General features: G+C 43.3%; 1 protein-coding gene across 4 annotated transcripts in view; it reads right to left on the bottom strand.

Annotated features, from left to right (window-relative positions):
• SLC6A4 (solute carrier family 6 member 4) overlaps positions 1 to 18,628 on the bottom strand; it is a 37,447-nt gene that overhangs the window by 12,132 nt on the left and 6,687 nt on the right. For 3 of the 4 annotated variants that reach the window (XM_077837010.1, XM_077837011.1, XM_077837009.1), the window contains exons 2-10: positions 12,303 to 12,895; positions 9,435 to 9,569; positions 8,235 to 8,454; positions 7,848 to 7,986; positions 6,322 to 6,456; positions 4,335 to 4,438; positions 2,798 to 2,925; positions 2,234 to 2,346; positions 961 to 1,092 (exon numbers count right to left, since the gene is read on the bottom strand). In XM_077837010.1, the coding sequence (XP_077693136.1) occupies positions 961 to 1,092; positions 2,234 to 2,346; positions 2,798 to 2,925; positions 4,335 to 4,438; positions 6,322 to 6,456; positions 7,848 to 7,986; positions 8,235 to 8,454; positions 9,435 to 9,569; positions 12,303 to 12,753 (1,557 nt within the window). In that variant the 5' untranslated portion in view covers positions 12,754 to 12,895. The remainder of the gene's footprint in view (positions 1 to 960; positions 1,093 to 2,233; positions 2,347 to 2,797; positions 2,926 to 4,334; positions 4,439 to 6,321; positions 6,457 to 7,847; positions 7,987 to 8,234; positions 8,455 to 9,434; positions 9,570 to 12,302; positions 12,896 to 18,628) is intronic. The other variant, XM_077837013.1, reaches the window with a different exon arrangement.

The following is an 18,628-nucleotide window of genomic DNA, read 5'->3' on the forward strand; positions in this document are numbered from 1 at the left end:
GACATGCAGAAAAACTGAAAGGGAAGCGGCACGCATTTCTAGTTGGATTTTAATGAGCTAATCCGATGGGATCTGTGCTTTTCTGTGCCCTCCTTTGATGGCAACTTCCTTCTCTGTCCCTGAGCATTAGTTACTGAGCAGGAAGCAAAGGCAGCATTACGTTCTATTCTTTCCTCCTGGATCTGGACTCAGCTACAAGAAAAGAGAGTTGTGTGTTCTACAGGAACCTGGCTCCTTGTAAATGCTTTAAACCAGGAGGGAATTTCTCATAAAACAAACAGTGGAATGTAAAAGCCAGTGAATTTTTCCCCCACATCTTTTACAAAAGCTGACCAATTTGTTCTCCTGTTACAGCAATGAAACCCCAGTGACTAGACAGAGGTTGCATAAGTGTAACTTAGGACAATATTTGGCATGTATGAAAGAAGGAATATGTAAGTGCTGTAGATTCACATATGAGCCATTATCCAGTGCCAGGAGCTTCTGGACTCCAGTTCACTAAATTCCATTTATGGTAGTTTCTAGAACTGGATTTTGTATCCATCCTTTTCTTAATTTGAAATTTATTTCTAACCCTTTGAAAATTGAACTGATAATTTTTAATTTTGTAAAAGCTGGGATTTTGGGTGAAGGTTTGGAGGGTTAATCAGCTGGAATGAAGTGCGTCGTGGTATAGTACCAGTCTGAGCAGTATTTGTGTGGTTTATTATGTACTGTACACTGAAACTTTGTCAAGTTACAACATTGTCAGATTCCTTCATGAGCACGACTACTCACATTCATTCCACCGACAGTCTCCAACCCTATAAGGAAAACAACTCCTCTCAACTGGACTAATAGGATTTCACATATTTGATGAGACTCCTTGAGATTCTGTTTGGGAAACACTTCCCTCCTGCAGATATCAGCTAGAGCTGACTGCCAATAAGCAAGGTTCACAATGTTGGGTGAGGTACTTACAAATGTCAGAGTTGTTAATGACCCCAGGAAGCAAGCAATGATCAGACCAAGGACAAACCATTCCCTGCGCTTGCCCCAGACATGTGGAAATTCATCCAGCACTGCAGTGATCACCCCCTCCAGTCCTGCAAACTGAAAAGCACAGCAGAGAGTCATAGAAAAAAAGAAAGCATCCTTCCCACCCTGCATTCCCCACACACACCCCACAACTGCTGGACAATGAAAACGTACATTGGCATAGCTGCATCTCTCAGACATTTGAAAAATCCACAGCCTCTGAAAGCCAGAACTATGTCAACCTAACCCTAGCCAGTGCTTCTGTCAACCTAGCTACCACCTGTTGGGGAGATGGATTACCCGCAGCAATGGGAGAACCCCTCGGCTCACTGTAGTGAGTGTCTATACTGAAGCACTATAGCTGTGCTGCTATAGTGTTTTAAGTGTGGACATACCATAAGATACAATTAGGACAATGAACTTTTGGCATGTATCTGAGTGTGATAGGCTTGAGATGACTGCTCTGGAAACATCTCCATCATGTCTTCAGAGACCTTGATCTCTTTAGGACAGGGATTTTGTCTCATATGTGTGGGAAGTGCCTAACACATAACGGGAACTACCATATTACAAATAATAAATAACAATAAATAAATGGCTCATTATAGCTAAGACTATGAAGTCAATGGAGTTGATTTTGGATTGAATTTGGTCCTTAATCTGTAATAACTATGTGGCTCGTGGCAAAATCTTTATAGCACTGTGCCCCACTTTGAGAAATCCACCTTCTGTTCCCACCTTCTAAATCCTGTTACCTGTGAAAAATCCCAGAAACATGTCACTGACTTGCATGTTGACAGGTAATTAAATGCTTCCAATGTACAAGAAGAGAGAGGACATCACCTGCTGGTTAAAAGCAGGGTTCTAGAAGTTGAATATTCTGGGTTCTGTTCCCAGCTTTGCCATTGACTTACTGTGTGACTGGGCAAATCATTTAATCGTGTTGTGCCTCAGTGTCCCCAACTTTGAAATAGGGATAATAAATACTATTTTGTGACCCAGGGGTTATGAAGATTAACGAATGTTTGCAATGCATTTTGCACTTATTGAGCACCCTTCATCCAAGGACCTCAGCGTATTAGTATAGTTGCTCTATTATCAAAAGAAGAGTTTACGTTTAATTCTGCAGATTTATTTTGGAACATGCTGGAATAATTCCAAATGCTTAACTTCATCCATCCATTCAGGGCCCCTCTCACTAATGATACCCACTCACCGTGCTGTCTAATCCCAGAGTGAGTAACATCAAGAAAAATATGATGGCAAAAAAGGTCGAAGCAGGCATGTTTGCAATGGCCTCTGCGTAGGTAATGAAGAGAAGGCTGGGCCCTGGTACCAAGAGGGAGAACAGGTGGTTATTACAGGTCAATCCTTCTGCTCTGAAAAAGAGGGACCATTTCACTCACACCTGGAAATGCCTTTGTCCACAGGGGAATGTTACCAAGTGTAGTCACAGTAAGGGTCACTGGGTGACATAAAACATGATTTCTACATTCTTTTATCTTCGCAGAACCATTTTGGAGCTGTGTAGCACACCGTATGCTGCTCACTGTTTTATGATAGTCATAAAGCAGTATGATTAATCATAGTATATACAAAACATTTTGTGCAGTTTGGAGTGTTTGTCCAGGCCAGGGTCTTTCCCCTGATCCTGAATTTTAAATGGATTACAAGGTCATGTTTGTGTGGTAAGAATATCTCCCCATCTGGAATGTAATCAAACAAGTTCTATCGAAACTTCAGAGGAAATTTAAGACAGCAATAGAATAAGTTCCCCTACCAGTATCTTTAGCAACCTCTGACACCTCTTCATTCCTCATTTCAGCCATATATCCAAGCACAGTGAAAATGACAAATCCAGACACAAAACTAGTCATGCAGTTCACAGTACTGGTAACCAGTGCATCCCTGGAAGAGAAAACCCAATGAATCTCAGAGAGCAAACAGCTGCCAGAAAGAATGGTGTATTGCCAGAAGGCACAGTATTGATTTTGAACTATCTAGACCACCTGGGAGCACGTTTCAATACAGCCCTTCAACTTTCCAGGGTATATAAATATTCATTCATATATTTTAATATGTGAGGGTCTGTTGGGAAAGACCTTAGGAAAATTAAGGTTCTGTCTTTGCATGGATGCTAAAAATCACATAGCATTTTTCAGAAGGGTAGTAAGGCTTTGCCTTGGTGTCTTTAGCTACATTTTCTCCTGCTCTCCTGTTTGTCCACCTGTCTGCTATGTTTTGCCCCAAAGGCAGCTGCATTTCACTGGTGAAATGATCGTTGGACTGATAGGTACTGGTAGTTTTTAAAACATTTTGAGATTATCACAGACCATGCTCCCAGATCCATTGATAGTATCCATTTACCAGTATGATGCAGCCTGAATCTCTAAAGGACATCTAAAGGTTGTACCCCAGCCCTGTTGATGTCCTGTTTTGTCTTGGAATGAGACAAGGTATGTCTCTCCTTTATGCCCAGCAAACTGGGCCACTACTGATTTGTCTGTTGATATATTGGTTCTCTTTTGGATAGAGTTTTGAATTGTTGTGTCTTATAGGTCTAAGGAAGAACTTCAGACATTTCATTCAACATCTGTTCGGCTGTCTGTTTGGCTGCATACCAGACACATCACACCAATCTAATTAATACTGGATTCAGAATGATATAGTAATAGCTTTAGAGAGAATGATGATTTGCAGGTTTCATTTCACAGTACATAATAAACATCCTTAAGAAAATAAGGAAACAACCCACAGAGCCCTTTACCAAGTTATAGCTGATCTAAGCTGCAGTAACTAAATATTGTTACAATCTGAGGGCTGTTCAGTGGTGGATTTAGTCCAGATCCTATTGGACAGGTGTCCGCATCACAGCCTCACCTCTACAAGTAATTGGCCCCCTTATGGGCAGTTTCAGCAGAGATCAAGAATTACATGGGTTATAAACTGTTTGGGGAGGGATCATCTTTTTGTTCCATATTTGTACAGAGCCTACCACAAGAGGGTCCTGGTCCGCAACTGGGGCTCCTGGGTGCTGCCACAAGACAATAATAAATAATAATAATTGACTAGACATGGAAAGCAAACTCCCAACTTGCCTTGAAGCGAAGCACATTGGCTGGATGTGATGTGAGGGAAGATTGCGCTGATGCTAAAGGGAATGTACCTGTTCTGCAGATAGAATTTACCCTACGGGACTGACAACCTGGCAACTTTCACCAGCGTTACATTTCTCATTTTTTTTTAAAATACATAAACTGTTTACATTCTAACACTGTCATTTTATTGACTATTTCTTACACTGAGGTGGAACTCACTGGTAGCAGTTGTTGTGGAATTTGTTGTAGCTGGCAAAAGCTAGTAGGACCCCAAAACCTGGACCTAGAGAGAAGAAAATCTGAGCTGCAGCATCCACCCAGACCTGAAAAACGTAAGAGGCAGAGGATCAAGAAAAGATGGTGTTAAACATAGAGCAAATGCCACTCTATAGTCCACTGGTGCTACGAATTAGATTCAACAGCCTGTATATAGTCTAGTCCTATCTTAACAAATATTTTATTAAGAGCTTGTTACATGGATCAAAGATTTTGTGCTGAAGTGTGACAAATACTTTTGTAGTTTTATGACAGAGGCAAATACCCAGCACAGTGAGGCCATCATACTTATTTTCACTCGTGGCATAGTTAGGATTTATCCTTCGAGAAGGTCACCATAGGTGAAATGCTACCACATTTTTATACACAACACAGTAAATATTCAGTAACTGTGCCAGCTATCAGTGTTTCACCCTTGACAGTATCCTAGGCTGACAGATGGCAGTCTTCCTGTAGCACATTGTTTTTGCATTGTAACTGTGCCTTTGTAATGGGTTTGGCCTGTCTTCCTTCCTCCAAGGTCTCTGTGCAGAAGGACAGCTGGAGTGCATTGCCCCATGTGTGTGTCTGGGCGCATGTCCTCTGGGCTAAAGCACTGTGTGATTGCTCCCTGGATTGATCCAAATACATTTGGTGGTGTGGGTGCAACTCCAGCTGTGTGAACACAACTCAACCATTTTGTAGCCATGTCCAATAAAAGTGTGATGACCTGGTTACAAAAACACTGTGCTACACTGGCCGGAGTCTTACTGAGTGGCATCTCCAAACTGTTGATCTCTGTTCCATCCCTGAAAGGAAAAGTCCTGGTTCCTTTGTTCCCTCTTGATTGCAACATGGAGTTCACTGCAGCTCATTTCTAACATACTCCTTCTATGTGACTAGCCTGCACCTCCCCTGGATAGAGCTCTGATGCAAGCCGGCGCACAGATTGCAATCTGCTGTCCTCACTTCAGATATATTCAATACAATACCAATGTCCTTTATTGCTTTTAGGAAGACGTGGTTCCTTATTGGAGATGATGCTTTATCTCTTCATTTCCTCTTCATTGAAAACTCTCCATATCAGCTGGGTAGCTGCAGACGCACAAACATTAGAGTTTTTAATCTTTGTATTTGTTGTATTTATTGCTTTGGGTTTTTTCCATCTCCCTCCCCATTAGCGACTTTCACTTGTAGCGAAGCAAACACAGTCAGCAGCCTGATGGACTGATTGCCTCTTCCACACGGGTTCAAATCTAAATCAGACACTGGGTTGACATGTTGTTTTGTTTTATTATGGTCTCATCCCCATACCTGCTCTCTCTCCTAAAGTTGGTAGTATTTGTAGGACTGTGTGGTGTATTCCCTCTCCCCACACATTCACACCTGCCCAGCTGTCATCACTTCATCAAGCTTAGTGTGTTGAGTCTGATAGTCTTCCTGCTGTCTATGTCTGCATGGAGTACGTGGGAGATTTCCACCTGAGTCAAGCACCACTTGTCTGGAAAGGAGGATCTCTTCGGGCTCATCTGCCAGAGCTTGACACAGGGCCGATGGCTTGAGTTTTTTCGATGGTGGCAATATTCACAATTCCGAAATCCAGGCAGTGAGTCCAGCCACCTGATAGTGGACTCCATTAAAGGTGATTTAGCCCATTCCAACATCTGCTGGTCATCCAGCAGTCAGCAGAGCTACAGGGTATCCACTAGTTTAGATTAAGGTTAGCTAGCAGAGTAAGACCAGAAGCAGTAACAGCTTGGTTATCTCTATCTTGCATAATTGTTACAACTGCAAAAAACTTTTTACAAAGATTTAAAAGAATTGGAGTTAATCTTCAGAATCCATAGGCACCTATTACTATGCTGACAGTAGCCTTGTTCTGAAAAGGAGAGATTTAAGTATACAAGTTTACAGGCTGAAATCAATTGCCACTTTACAACAAGTTCCTTACCTCAGTGGCCAGGAGTTTCTGCCAGTCAGGCTTCAGGTAGAAGACAACCCCCCTCCAGGCTCCAGGCAATGTGGCCCCTCGTACTAACAGGATAAAGAGTATGATGTAAGGGAACGTGGCAGTCACCCACACCACCTGTTAGAGAAAACATTAAGACCGTGTTTGCCATGGGTACTGATTGAGGGAAACAGCTAAGTGATGATAATGGTAACAATGTCGAATGAACAGTAATATTTAGACTTATAACACCTTTCATTCAAAGTTGTCAAAGTGCTTTACAAAGGCAATAATGTATTACTATACTTTAAATGAAGGAGCAAATATAGCACAGAGTAATTAGATGACTTGCCCAACATCCTGCAGTGAATCAGTAGCAGAGCTAAGAATTAGAACCCAGGAGCCCAGACTCCTACTCCCCTCCTCTTAACAACTAGGTCACGTTGTCTTCCTTAATGCCATCCAGGTCACTATTTATGGTGTGTAAGCTAGTTTATTCAACACCATAGGTCTGACTGCCCCACCAATAGTTATGCATTCTCCTCTCAGAGGCAGTCAGCTCCAGCTTCTGAATCCAGGTTTGCTGTAGCTGTAGTCAAAAGATAGACGAGTTGCCTAATTTGATACCATCTGTGTGCACGGACCACTGCCTTTTTTCATCTGAAAAGGGACTACCCTTGTTTAGTGGTTTGAGCAAGGAATGGGAATCAGACTCCTACAATCCATTTCCAGCTCTGCTGCTCAATAATTGTCCAACCTTGAGTAAGTCACTGCAGCCAGAATTTTGAGCAGTGTCCACAAATGTTGGGTGCCTAACCTGAGACCCTTAGGCCCAGATTTTCAGAGCTGCTGAGTGCTCACAACTCCAGATGAGGAGATTTGAAAATGCCAAGCTCAGCACCCCTGAAAGTCAGGCCCTAACTGTCTCCAATTGGGCATTCAGAAATGAGAGCATGCAGAATTAGCTGACCCTTCTGAAAACATTGGTCTTAAGCTTTCTGCACTTAAGTTTCCCCTTCTGTAAAATGGGAATAACAACACTAGTCTCTAAGGTGCCACAAGTACTCCTTTTCTTTTAACACTAATCTTTTTAAGGTGATCTGAGGTCCTCACACAGGAGGTTCTCTGTCAGTGGAAAGATTTATTATTACTCATTATTTGAAAATGAATGTGTATTAAGCAGCCCTATTTTGGTAACATGGCTTGCTCTGACAGCAGACAGCAAGGTCCATCTGTAGAAAAAGAAACAATGGAACTGAGGCTCAACAGAGCAGTAATCAGAGGTCAACCTCCACACCCGTTCAGATCCTCTGGGTAGGATGATCTTTATCTGCAGCACAGCAACCCAACATGCTGTTAGCATGTATTATATGGATTACGGTAGCACTCACTATTCACATGTATGTGAATTTGCAGTCCCTGTCCTGAAGACAATTCTAAGCTTACTTTCTCTCATGTTAATAGGCTGCTCCAGACATGTGGCAGAAATTACGCTATATCAAGCAACTTCCTCTTGCTTTTTCATTCACCTTGCCAGATGTTTTGACCCCTTTCCAGATGCTGAAGTACACAATAGTGAAAATCAACAATAAGCAGAGGGTCAATTGCCAGCTAATGCCTCCCAGATCATCCAGCCCTTTGGATCTTTGCACCTGTAGAACGTGGCGGCTAAAACAGGAGAGAAAAGCACATTGTTGATGTTTGTGTAATAAATACAGAGAGTGCTTAGGCTCTAAATCATGAGAGATAAAAGACACCCCCATCCTACACATAACCACAACTGCATGCATTTTAATCCTTAGACAGTTTTTAAAAACCCATGTGATTGATAAATACCCGGGTTACCCTCTAAAGAAAAGCCTGCTGCATTTTCTACCCCTCTTTCTGATATCGTGTCTCCACTTACATGCACTTACGTATAAAATTCTTCTGCAGGGGAGATGGAGTGTGGGGTCCAGGTAATGCTGGCATTGATGAAGTAGTTGGTGCAGTTGCCGGTGTTCCAAGCATTTTTGCAGCTGATCCATGGCAGCTCCACCGTGAAGGATGAAATGAGGTAGTAGAGGGCCCAAGCCATGATGGTATTGTAGTAAGAGGCTATGTAGAGAGCTATTATGCAGATAGTAAAGCCAATTCCTGGTAAGGCAGAAAGCAGTTATGTAAGTGGAAATGTGAAGGCTGGGTCCAGTGAAAGGAGGAGTGGGTAATCCACATGAACTAAAATCAGTACCTGCCACAGGCATCCAGAAAGGAGGGCACAACATACACCACGGCCTCCCTTTATATTTTTTTAGAATGCTCTGGAACTTTGTGGGGACTTCAGAAAGTGGGGGTGATTTTCCCAAGTCCCACTTCAGAAAAGCATCCCGGTTCTGAACATAACGTGTAAATGCTAGCCTGATTCAGGCCCCAATCTCTGGAATTTTGACTGTGATGTGTATTCCCTCATCCTCCACACCCCCAAACAACAAACCAACCAAGCAAAACAAAACCAAATCTAACTCTGGTACTGGGAGCAAGGGTAACAAGCATGTAAAAGGCAACTATAAAAGATCCTCTATTATCACTGCCAGTAGGATGGCTGAGAGAAATGGAATGGAGCTGAAGGGTAATTTGTTTAAAAGATCTCTGGGATAAAAATAAAGAATTTGCAATATTTTTCCTAACTCGTGTTTCTAATACCATTTCAAATATTAAAAATGGAATAATTTTGAAAGTTCAATTTACTTTCACCCTTATAATGTTCTCTTTATGATTTTGTATTTTTTTTCTGGCTTGGGTCAGTGAAAGTACAGTGGATTGTTTCTAGTCAGTTTCACTCCCTGGTCTTCAGACACTAGTAGGAGGCTGCATCCTTTGGATTGGAAAACAATTAGGGCAATGTTTATGTATATAAAACAACTTGACATTGCTTTTTTAAAAAGCACATGACTTAGAAAAGTAATTAATTCCAGGTTTCATGAAAGCTTTTCTTACATAACCTAAATATGGGCCCTAAACCACTTGACATTAGCCCTTCATGTTATCTCTTATTGTCAGTAATTGTTCCACCCTTAAAGAAAATCTCTGCCGGTTACCCTAAGGGATCATGGTAAGCTGCCTGTTCCCCTTACTACCTTTGAAAATAGGACAAATTTTCCTCCAAACTGAGATACACCCATTCCTGTGGTACTGTCCCAGAGCTAGTTCCATGTAAAAGAGGGGGATGCCTCCAAAGATGGCCATGATCGTATACGGGATGAGAAATGCTCCTGCAAGGAAGAAAGGACATGACTGTAACTTCTTGTAGTATTTCTGGTGTACTTCATAAAGAACAATTTTTCAAGCCCCACATCCAATACACACTGCACTTAACTACGACAGTAAAACCTATGTGACCCCGTGTCATAAATATAAAGGGAAGGGTAAAAACCTTTAAAATCCCTCCTGGCCAGAGGAAAAACCCTTTCACCTGTAAAGGGTTAAGAAGCTAGGATAACCTCGCTGGCACCTGACCAAAATGACCAATGAGCAGACAAGATACTTTCAAAAGCTGGGAGGAGGGAGAAACAAAGGGTCTGTGTCTGTCTGTGTGATGCTTTTGCTGGGGACAGAAAAGGAATGGAGTCTTAGAACTTAGTAAGTAATCTAGCTAGATATGCGTTAGATTATGATTTCTTTAAATGGCTGAGGAAATAAGCTGTGCTGAATGGAATGGATATTCCTGGTTTTGTGTCTTTTTGTAACTTAAGGTTTTGCCTAGAGGGACTCTCTATGTTTTGAATCTAATTACCCTGTAAGGTATTTACCATCCTGATTTTACAGAGGTGATTCTTTTTACTTTTTCTTCTATTAAAATTCTTCTTTTGAGAAACTGAAAGCTTTTTCATGGTTCTTAAGATCCAAGGGTTTGGGTCTGTGGTCACCTATGCAAATTGGTGAGGATTTTTATCAAGCCTTCCCCAGGAAGGGGGGTGCAAGGTTTTAGTGAGGATTTTGGGGGGAAAGACGTTTCCAAACAACTCTTTCCCAGTAACCGGTTAAACGTTTGGTGGTGGCAGCGAAAGTCCAAGGGAAAAGGGTAAAATAGTTTGTACCTTGGGGAAGTTTTAACCTAACGCTGGTGAAAGTAAGCTTAGGAGGTTTTCATGCAGGTCCCCACATCTGTACCCTAGCGTTCAGAGTGTGGAAGGAACCTTGACACCCCATGATCTTGAGAGGCCAGTCCAGTGAAACTTTCTGTAATGTCAAACAAAACGAGACTTGTGGGTTTGTTCCTGAAGAGCCAGGTTGTGACCCCTTTACTCACATTGGTGAGCAGTTACTCACATGACTAGTCCCATCATCTTCAACAGGATTGCTCATGCAAGTAACTGCTCACCACTGTGTGTGGCAACTGTCTTGTGTTGAAAGTCAATGCCATAAGCACCAAAGCAGTTCAGTTACTCTGTATCAGGCTGGAGCATCACAAATGGCTAAAAGTCCAATTCTCAGGTGCCACAGGTAATGCTCACTGCTGTAAGGAAGGCTTAAGTGTCCAGTGGAATGAAGTTCTGAACTATTGTAAGATTGTCTCCTAGCAGGCACAGTCAACAGTACTCCTATTCCCAGGCTTCTGTACCCAAACATACAGGGAATTCACAAAGATTTTATTGGCTACCATGGGTGCAGCAGCAAGATGGGGCAAAAGATAAAATAATGTCTTCCTCTGGTGCAATGCCTAGATGCATTAAGGGGATATAGGCCCTTTTTCAGCACACTCACTGGTTACAATCATTGTTTGATTGTACTGAGCACCTGTAGCACTGACATTTTCTGGTATATTGGTTAGTCTGAATTTAAATGTTTCTGGGGATTGGTCTTATCTCTTCCCTTGGGAGACTGTTCTATAGTTCAACTGATCTTAGGGCAGGATGTTTTGCCTAATATTAAATCTACATTTTCCTTTTCTTATTTTCATCTCATGCTTTCCAGCTATACTGGATCTTGCATCATTCTAGATAATTCCTCTTCCACCTCTGTGTTTATAGCCCTCATCTATTAGTTGATGCATATGTCCCAGCAACCCTTATCTGACTCTAGACATATTTTGCTATTTTAATCTATCTCGTAAATAGGGCTGTACCAAGTTCACGGCCATGAAAACACTGTGAAATCTAATCTCCCCCCCTGAAATCTGGTCTTTTGTGTGCTTTTATCCTATACTATACAGATTTCATAGGGTAGACCAGTGTTTCTCAAATTGAGGGGCCAGACCCAAAAGGGAGTTGCAGAGGGGTCACAGTATTGCCACCCTTACTTCTGGCTGCCTTCAGATCTGGGCAGCCAGCGAGTGGGGGCTGTTAGCCAGGCACCTAGCTCTGAAGGCCGCACCCTGCCAGCAGCAGCACAGAAGTAAAGGTGGCAATACCATGCCACCCTTCTGCACTGCTGCCTTCAGATCTGGGCGGCTGGAGAGTGGCAACTGCTGACTGAGGGCCCAGCTCTGTAGGCAACAGCACAGAAGTAAGGGTGGCAACACCACACAATGCCATCCTTAATTCTGCGCTCCTGCTGGCAGCAACTCTGCCTTCAGAGCTGGGCTCCCGGCCAGCAGCCGCCGCTCTCCAGCTGCCCAGCTCTGAAGGCAGCACCGCTGTCAGCAGCAGCACAGCAGTAAGTAAAGCAGTACTGCAACCCCCCTGCAATAACCTTGCAACCCCCTCTTCCCCCCTCCCCCCACAATTCCTTCATGGGTCAGGACCCCTAAAATTACACCACCATGAAATTTCAGATTTAAATAGCTGAAATCATTAAATGTATTATTTTTAAAATCTTATGACCGTGAAATTATCAAAATGGACCGGGAATTTGGTAGGGCCCTACTCATAAATCAGTTCCTCTTGCTCCATAATCCATTGTTGCTTACTGTTGGTCTCATAGGTTTAACTTGAGCCATAGAACTGACCCATTTATACCCAAAGAAGACAGCTTCTAAGGAATGGCACATAGGGCTGAACACTGACCTCCTCCATTTTGGTAGCATATATAGGGAAATCGCCATATGTTGCCCAGATCCACTGCATAGCCAATGACAGAGAGAAGAAAGTCCATTTTTTTACTCCAGGTCTCTCTTTCCTCCGGCTCCAGCAGCTGTGGTTGAGCCTCCACCCCACAAGTGGTGGAAGTGGTGGTAGTTGTGGCTGCTGGGGCCATGCACTGGACATCTTCCCCATCTGCTATTCCATCGCAAGGAACTGGGTTCTGAACCACTGAGTAGCCATTTGAGATCTGACCTGCTTCCCCTTTGTCTCCCTGGCTGGGGTGGACCTTATTCCCATCCTCGACCAGCTGCAGGGCAGATTTAGGGTTCTTGACCAAGAGTCCATTCTCTTTGCAATCTTCACCTTCTGTACAGTCCAAGAGCTCTTTCTTAGAAGTCAGAGGCTGGTTCTCATTGCTGGATGACTTCTCCATTCTGCTGGTTAAAAGATGGTGCTGCTGTCCATTTGTGAGTGACCTGGACCAGAATCCCCTTGTGTCAAGTTGCTGCTCAGTCTTCCCACTGCTGCCAGAAACTCTCTAGTCTTTATGTCCACTGGACTGCAGAAAAACACAGCTTCAAAGAAGCAGAAAAAGAGTTGAACTCTGTTACAAGGCTTGCTGGTGGCTGTACAGGTATAGCTACTACAGGTATGGTGAATAAAACACAGTCTTTTAAAATAAAGCCACCCCCAAGAGATAAGTATCATTTACGGGATAATCCTATGATCAGTCACAGTGTCTCAAACTGAGGAGAACCACAAAGAAAGGCACAAAAAGAAAAGGAGGACTTGTGGCACCTTAGAGACTAACCAATTTATTTGAGCATGAGCTTTCGTGAGCTACAGCCCACTTCATCGGATGGAAGACAGAGCGATTCGGATGGATCCGATGAAGTGAGCTGTAGCTCACGAAAGCTCATGCTCAAATAAATTGGTTAGTCTCTAAGGTGCCACAAGTCCTCCTTTTCTTTTTGCGAATACAGACTAACACGGCTGCTACTCTGAAACCTGTCAAAAGAAAGGCGGGGGCTAATCCTTTCCCTCCAGCTGCAGAACAGGAGTGGAGCCACTGCATGTAGCCAACAACTTGTGACCCTCCACACTTCGGGAGAGATGAGGAGAGGACTGCAGGCTCTGTGGAGTAACAGTTCCCCAGTCCAGCTTGTTCCCTAACTCATCCTGCACATGTGCCCTACAGGGTTCACTGCATTCCTGGAGAGGCACAGCCCAACATGGTCCTGCCATTTCCGATCACCTCCTTGTGCAGCAGAACCACACCAGTGTCACAATCAGGAGCCTCCATCATAGAATCATAGAATATCAGGGTTGGAAGGGACCTCAGGAATCATCCTGACTTGCACAACTGGGGGCAGAATTTCCTGGCTATTCAGCCTGCATTTTCCTTTTCATAATTGCATCTCATGTCTTCTACCTGTACTGTTTGAGGTGCTTATGTCCCTAAGGGAAAGATAGCAAGTGTTACTTAAACAAATCTTTACATATTTGCAAATTATTTTTCTTATTCACATCTTTCCAGAAATCTTACCAGAGATTTCTTACATAATCAGCCACATTTGGCAGATCCAAGAGGTTTAAGGGGAGGTTCAGTTAACTATCCAAACCGGAAGGTACTTATCTGAATTAAATACATTCTCAAACCTTTTGAGGTTCCATGCAATATTAATATGTGGGGAAGATGGTCAGGGCTACTTTAATTTTTTTTTTTAAACTGCGGAAAAGAAATAGCAAATGGAAGTTATTTAGGTGCCCGACTAACAAGTGAGAGCTTCATATGCTTATCTTTAAAAATTAAATCTGTTAGGGAGACCCACCTTTAGGTTTATCTTGGGTCTGAAAGCTAAACTCGTGGAGAGGAGACCAGTCTGGTAGCAAAGCATTACTGGAAAGGACATCCTACTAGGATCAGTTTTGTGCTTTCCAACTTTATTTAAAATCTCTCATAGACGATACAATGCAATGACCTAACATAGCGGAAAACTCCCTCTTTGTAAATAGTATCCTCTCAGGAGCACTGTTCATCCCTTTCCCTTGCGTGGGGTGTTCTCGTCTCCCTTTATGCCGTAGTTTGTTTTCATTTCCTGGTAATCTCTCTGTCTCATTTCGGGCTAGCTTGTCACAGCCCTTACTTGACTGCTCGAGGCAGTAAGCCACACACCCTTTCTCATGTTTGGCTGTGCTCAGATTGTGACTCCAGCCATGCGGGGAGAGTAAAGGCTACTCTGATCAGACTCCCCACTGCAAGCAAGGGGGCAGGCAGTGGGAGGAGCCCTGGCTTCACCTCCCTTTCCTCCCACTTGCCCTCCAGAATACCCCAAGGAGAGCAAGGTGCTCCAGGAGAAGGGGTAATTCCTTCTCCTTCAGAGCAAGGAAGGAGTGGGAGAGGAATTGTGACTGTTCTGGAGTCTGCTGCTGGGGCAATGCAGCTATGTCCCACCCCTTACTCACGGGGGAGTATAAGGGAGTAATTTAGCCCTGGTATTGTAGAGTTCTTGGGGCATGGACTTTGTCTTCTTTCTGCCTGCAAACTGGTATGCATGCCACTGCATGCCATTAAATATATCAAATTATCATTATTGTGTGACACTTCTCATTTTCAAAGCACTTTACAACCGCAAATAATTACCATAACACCCTATGAAGAGGAATAAATATTCCCTCAATTTTACAGATGAGAAAACTAAGGCAGAGAGATGAAGCTATTTGCTGAATGTTAGAGAGGCAGTCATTGTTAGAGCCAGGATTAAAACCAAGGGGTTCCTGACACCCAGTTTTGTGCCCAGACAACTAGATCTACATCTCTCCCTACTCATGGAAGGATGTAAGAGAAAAGAGGAGGTGAGTTGTCAAGTAAGAAGCTGTCGAGATTAGACCCCTGGAGATCTGAATAAAGCCTGCTAATTCACAGTTACCTTATCAGTTCCTCATTCACACCATATACACTCCTCAGTCACCCAGATATTTGTCTTAGGCACTGTGTAGTTAATGCCAAATTCTCAGAATAGTATTTAATGATATTCTACTACCGTAAGTTAATCATCCACAAAGATAGAAACATCTTCAAAGTCCCAGCAAAAAATAATCACACAGCAGAGATGAGTGATTTCTGTTTTACCTGCAAGACTATAAAACCTGGGCATCTTTGGAGTCCAAGTCCTTGCCGGTCTCCCAGAAGAACTCATACAGGTCAGGAGGACCTTCACGCCATGGACGCTAACATAAAAGACATAGGTAAGGCCAGAGACATTCTTTCTCCCCTTTCTGCATTGAGGGTGTTCACCACCACCAGGTACAAATATGGAGAAGTAACCTGAGCCCTACTGGACTTTACACCTGTGCTAGTAATCTAGAAAGCAGTAATGGATGTTCAGCTAATTACACACCTCGTGTGACTGAACTTTCCATGCCTTACACATCAGCCTTTAAGGTATCTCTAGTCAGCCTCCATCTCTTCCTACTTAAATTATGTTGGGCTCTGTTCCCATTAGAGTCACTATCCTTTAGTGAAAAGAACAGGAGTACTTGTGGCACCTTAGAGACTAACAAATTTAAGGTGCCACAAGTACTCCTCTTCTTTTTGCAGACACAGAATAACATAGCTGCTACTCTGAAACCTATCCTTTAGTGCTAATTTATAGTTCCCAATGGCTAATTGGGAGATATACGTTTAAATTTTTGTATTCCAGAAGGAATCTCTTACTGCACTGTTCCTCAAACAAGTCCAGTGTTTGGTTGAGATTAGACATGATCTGTGCCCTTGGCCAACTGCACTCTCACTGCGTGCAGCTCCAAAGCCACAGTGGCTAATGTATCAAACCTGGATACTTCTCAGCCATCATTAACCAAAATCACTTTTGACAGGGTGCAGAATCCCTAAACTAGCACTGATGGACAGAAAGCCACTCCCTGCTAAATTCTCCTGCTAACATCTCAGCAGAGGCAGGGCATTGGATTGAGGGCTCAATAAAGAGCCCAAGGCAAGATTTGCAAAGGTGTTTAGGTGCCCAAAGATGCAGAAAGGCACCTAATGGGATTTTTGAAAGCACCTGAGCAGGTTTACTTTGCACTGAAATCAATGGGAGTTGGGCACCTAACCATTCTGAAATCCCACTAGGTACCCTATTCATTGTCAGACATAAATACCTTTGAAAATCTGGCCTTCAGAGGCTTGGACAGATGTTAGCAGGGAACACACTAAATCTGGAACCTCAAGAAAGGCAGCTCTCCATACCACACTGCAAAGATGGAGCTGGTTGGAGCCTGAGCAGCCCATTTAAATTTTGTTGTAAGCTTGTTCAACTGGACAATAAAGACATATTATAGTTATAAAAATCACAGTGGGCAGCTATCCCTTACAGTGGAAATATACAGTTCAAACACAATTTAAATATCCTGGTAACGCCACCAGCCCACCACTTCCCCAGAAGCCTGGGGGGTGGAGGCAGGTGAAAGCTCCATGTGGAAGGCTCTGGTGTGGGACAGCACTGAAGAGCCCTGCCAGTTTACACAAGCTTTCCATACACAACAGAAAATGAGGGAAAGGCCACTGCTGGAGGCAGGGTATGGGGTTAAATCAAGCAATGATCTTCTCTAGTATTGCAGTACCTCTGCTCCTAGACAGAGACCTAGCCTGAATTCCCTGCAAGTGGTATCTTATACAAGTTGTGTTGATGATTTCATGGAGATTGTCCCGCACTTGCTGGAAAGCAATGAAAAGAGCAGCTTCCCTAGGAAGTGGTTTTATGGCAAGACATGCGGAAATGCAACATCCAGAGAGAAACACTGAGTTAAACAAATGCATTACACATGCTTAAGGCTAAGATTTTGTCATGGAGGTCATGGAAGTCACAGAACCCATGACTTCCAGACACCTCTGGGACTTTTTCGCTTTAGTCCCAGAGTAGCAGGGCTGGAGTTGTCAGCCAACAGGGACTCCCCTGCAGCACTGAGCTGCCGCCATGGGTGACAGGGAGGATCCCCCCACCCCATGGCCCCAAGCCCACAGCTCCCAGCTGCTACCAGCACCAGGGGGGACACCGCACTCTCAGCCACCGTGGGTGGGGGGATCCTGGAGCCCCAGCAGCGGTGTGTGCTGGACCCTCTTCCTTCCCCATTTTGTCATAATTATTTTTAATAAAAGTCAGGGACAGGTCGTGAGCTTCCGTGAATTTTGGTTATTGCCCATGACCTGTCCCTGACTTTCACTAAAAATAACTAAATGGCCCCTCCATCTCTCCCCATTCACTTTGATTTCTTCCAAAAATCCCCAGAGGGGTACTAAATGAATCAGGTTTCATCCCAGGATCTGGGTACTTAAGATTGTGGGGATGAGCCAGTCACATACTTATGGCTAAGTAAGGACATTTCACAAAGAGTGCATCCAGGTGCATTTTTACAGGATGCTTTCGTCTGTCAATCTGTGTCTGTGAAATGGACACATTCTTCTTTACCAAGAAAAGATAGCCGAAGGGTTCATTAACTACGTCTGTGGCAAGTAAGATTTCTGTCTGTCTAGAACAAAACTCCTTCTGGGCGCCTGCCACCCACGTTCAAATAGAAAGGAAGGGAGTACCAGATTAATTAGAATATTTTGGTAACATTTTCAGTAGAATTAATTTCAAGCCCATAAAATGGGTTGTGACCTCCGCGGGACCTCAACATGAATTGGATCTCCTTTTTAAAAAGACAGGTACAGCTGTTTGTTGTGGGAAATGTCTCTGGAGCAACAGACTTTACAGCTGTGTAGTGATGAGCATAGATATGTAATGCTGGAGCCTCAGTGAGCTAAATTTAGCAGATAATGTCACTTAGCCCTAGGATTTTAACACCCAGAAAGTGCCATGTGGACAGTAGACAACGTCTTGTTTCTTTATTGGCTACAACTTAAGAGAAAAGACAGCACACATGCAAAGCTATTATATTTATATGAACAGTATAAATATTTAATAAGAGTAGAAGTGAAGTTCTTGTAGGTGGACAACATATTGTGGAATGTGCAGGGGCCCTCGGGATAGGTATCCTGATCCCGGGGAGAGTTATGCCTATCCTGGAGGATCCCTCTTATATTCTGTCGCTCTCTGTCACTGTAGTATCTAGTACTATTTGGCTATTTTAGTGAATGGCATCAGGGATAACAGTTTATTATCTATTTTTGTTCTGAGCTGTTGCAACGGTCACTCTTACATAAACACGTATTGGCTCTTTATCAACAACTGAAACAGCTGCAGGATGAAAAAAGAAAGAAAAACAAAGAAAAGAAAAAGCTTATGAAGAACATGTGACCTGGAAAC

Source organism: Eretmochelys imbricata, chromosome 17 (assembly GCF_965152235.1).
Source record: "Eretmochelys imbricata isolate rEreImb1 chromosome 17, rEreImb1.hap1, whole genome shotgun sequence".
Lineage (NCBI taxonomy): Eukaryota > Metazoa > Chordata > Testudines > Cheloniidae > Eretmochelys > Eretmochelys imbricata.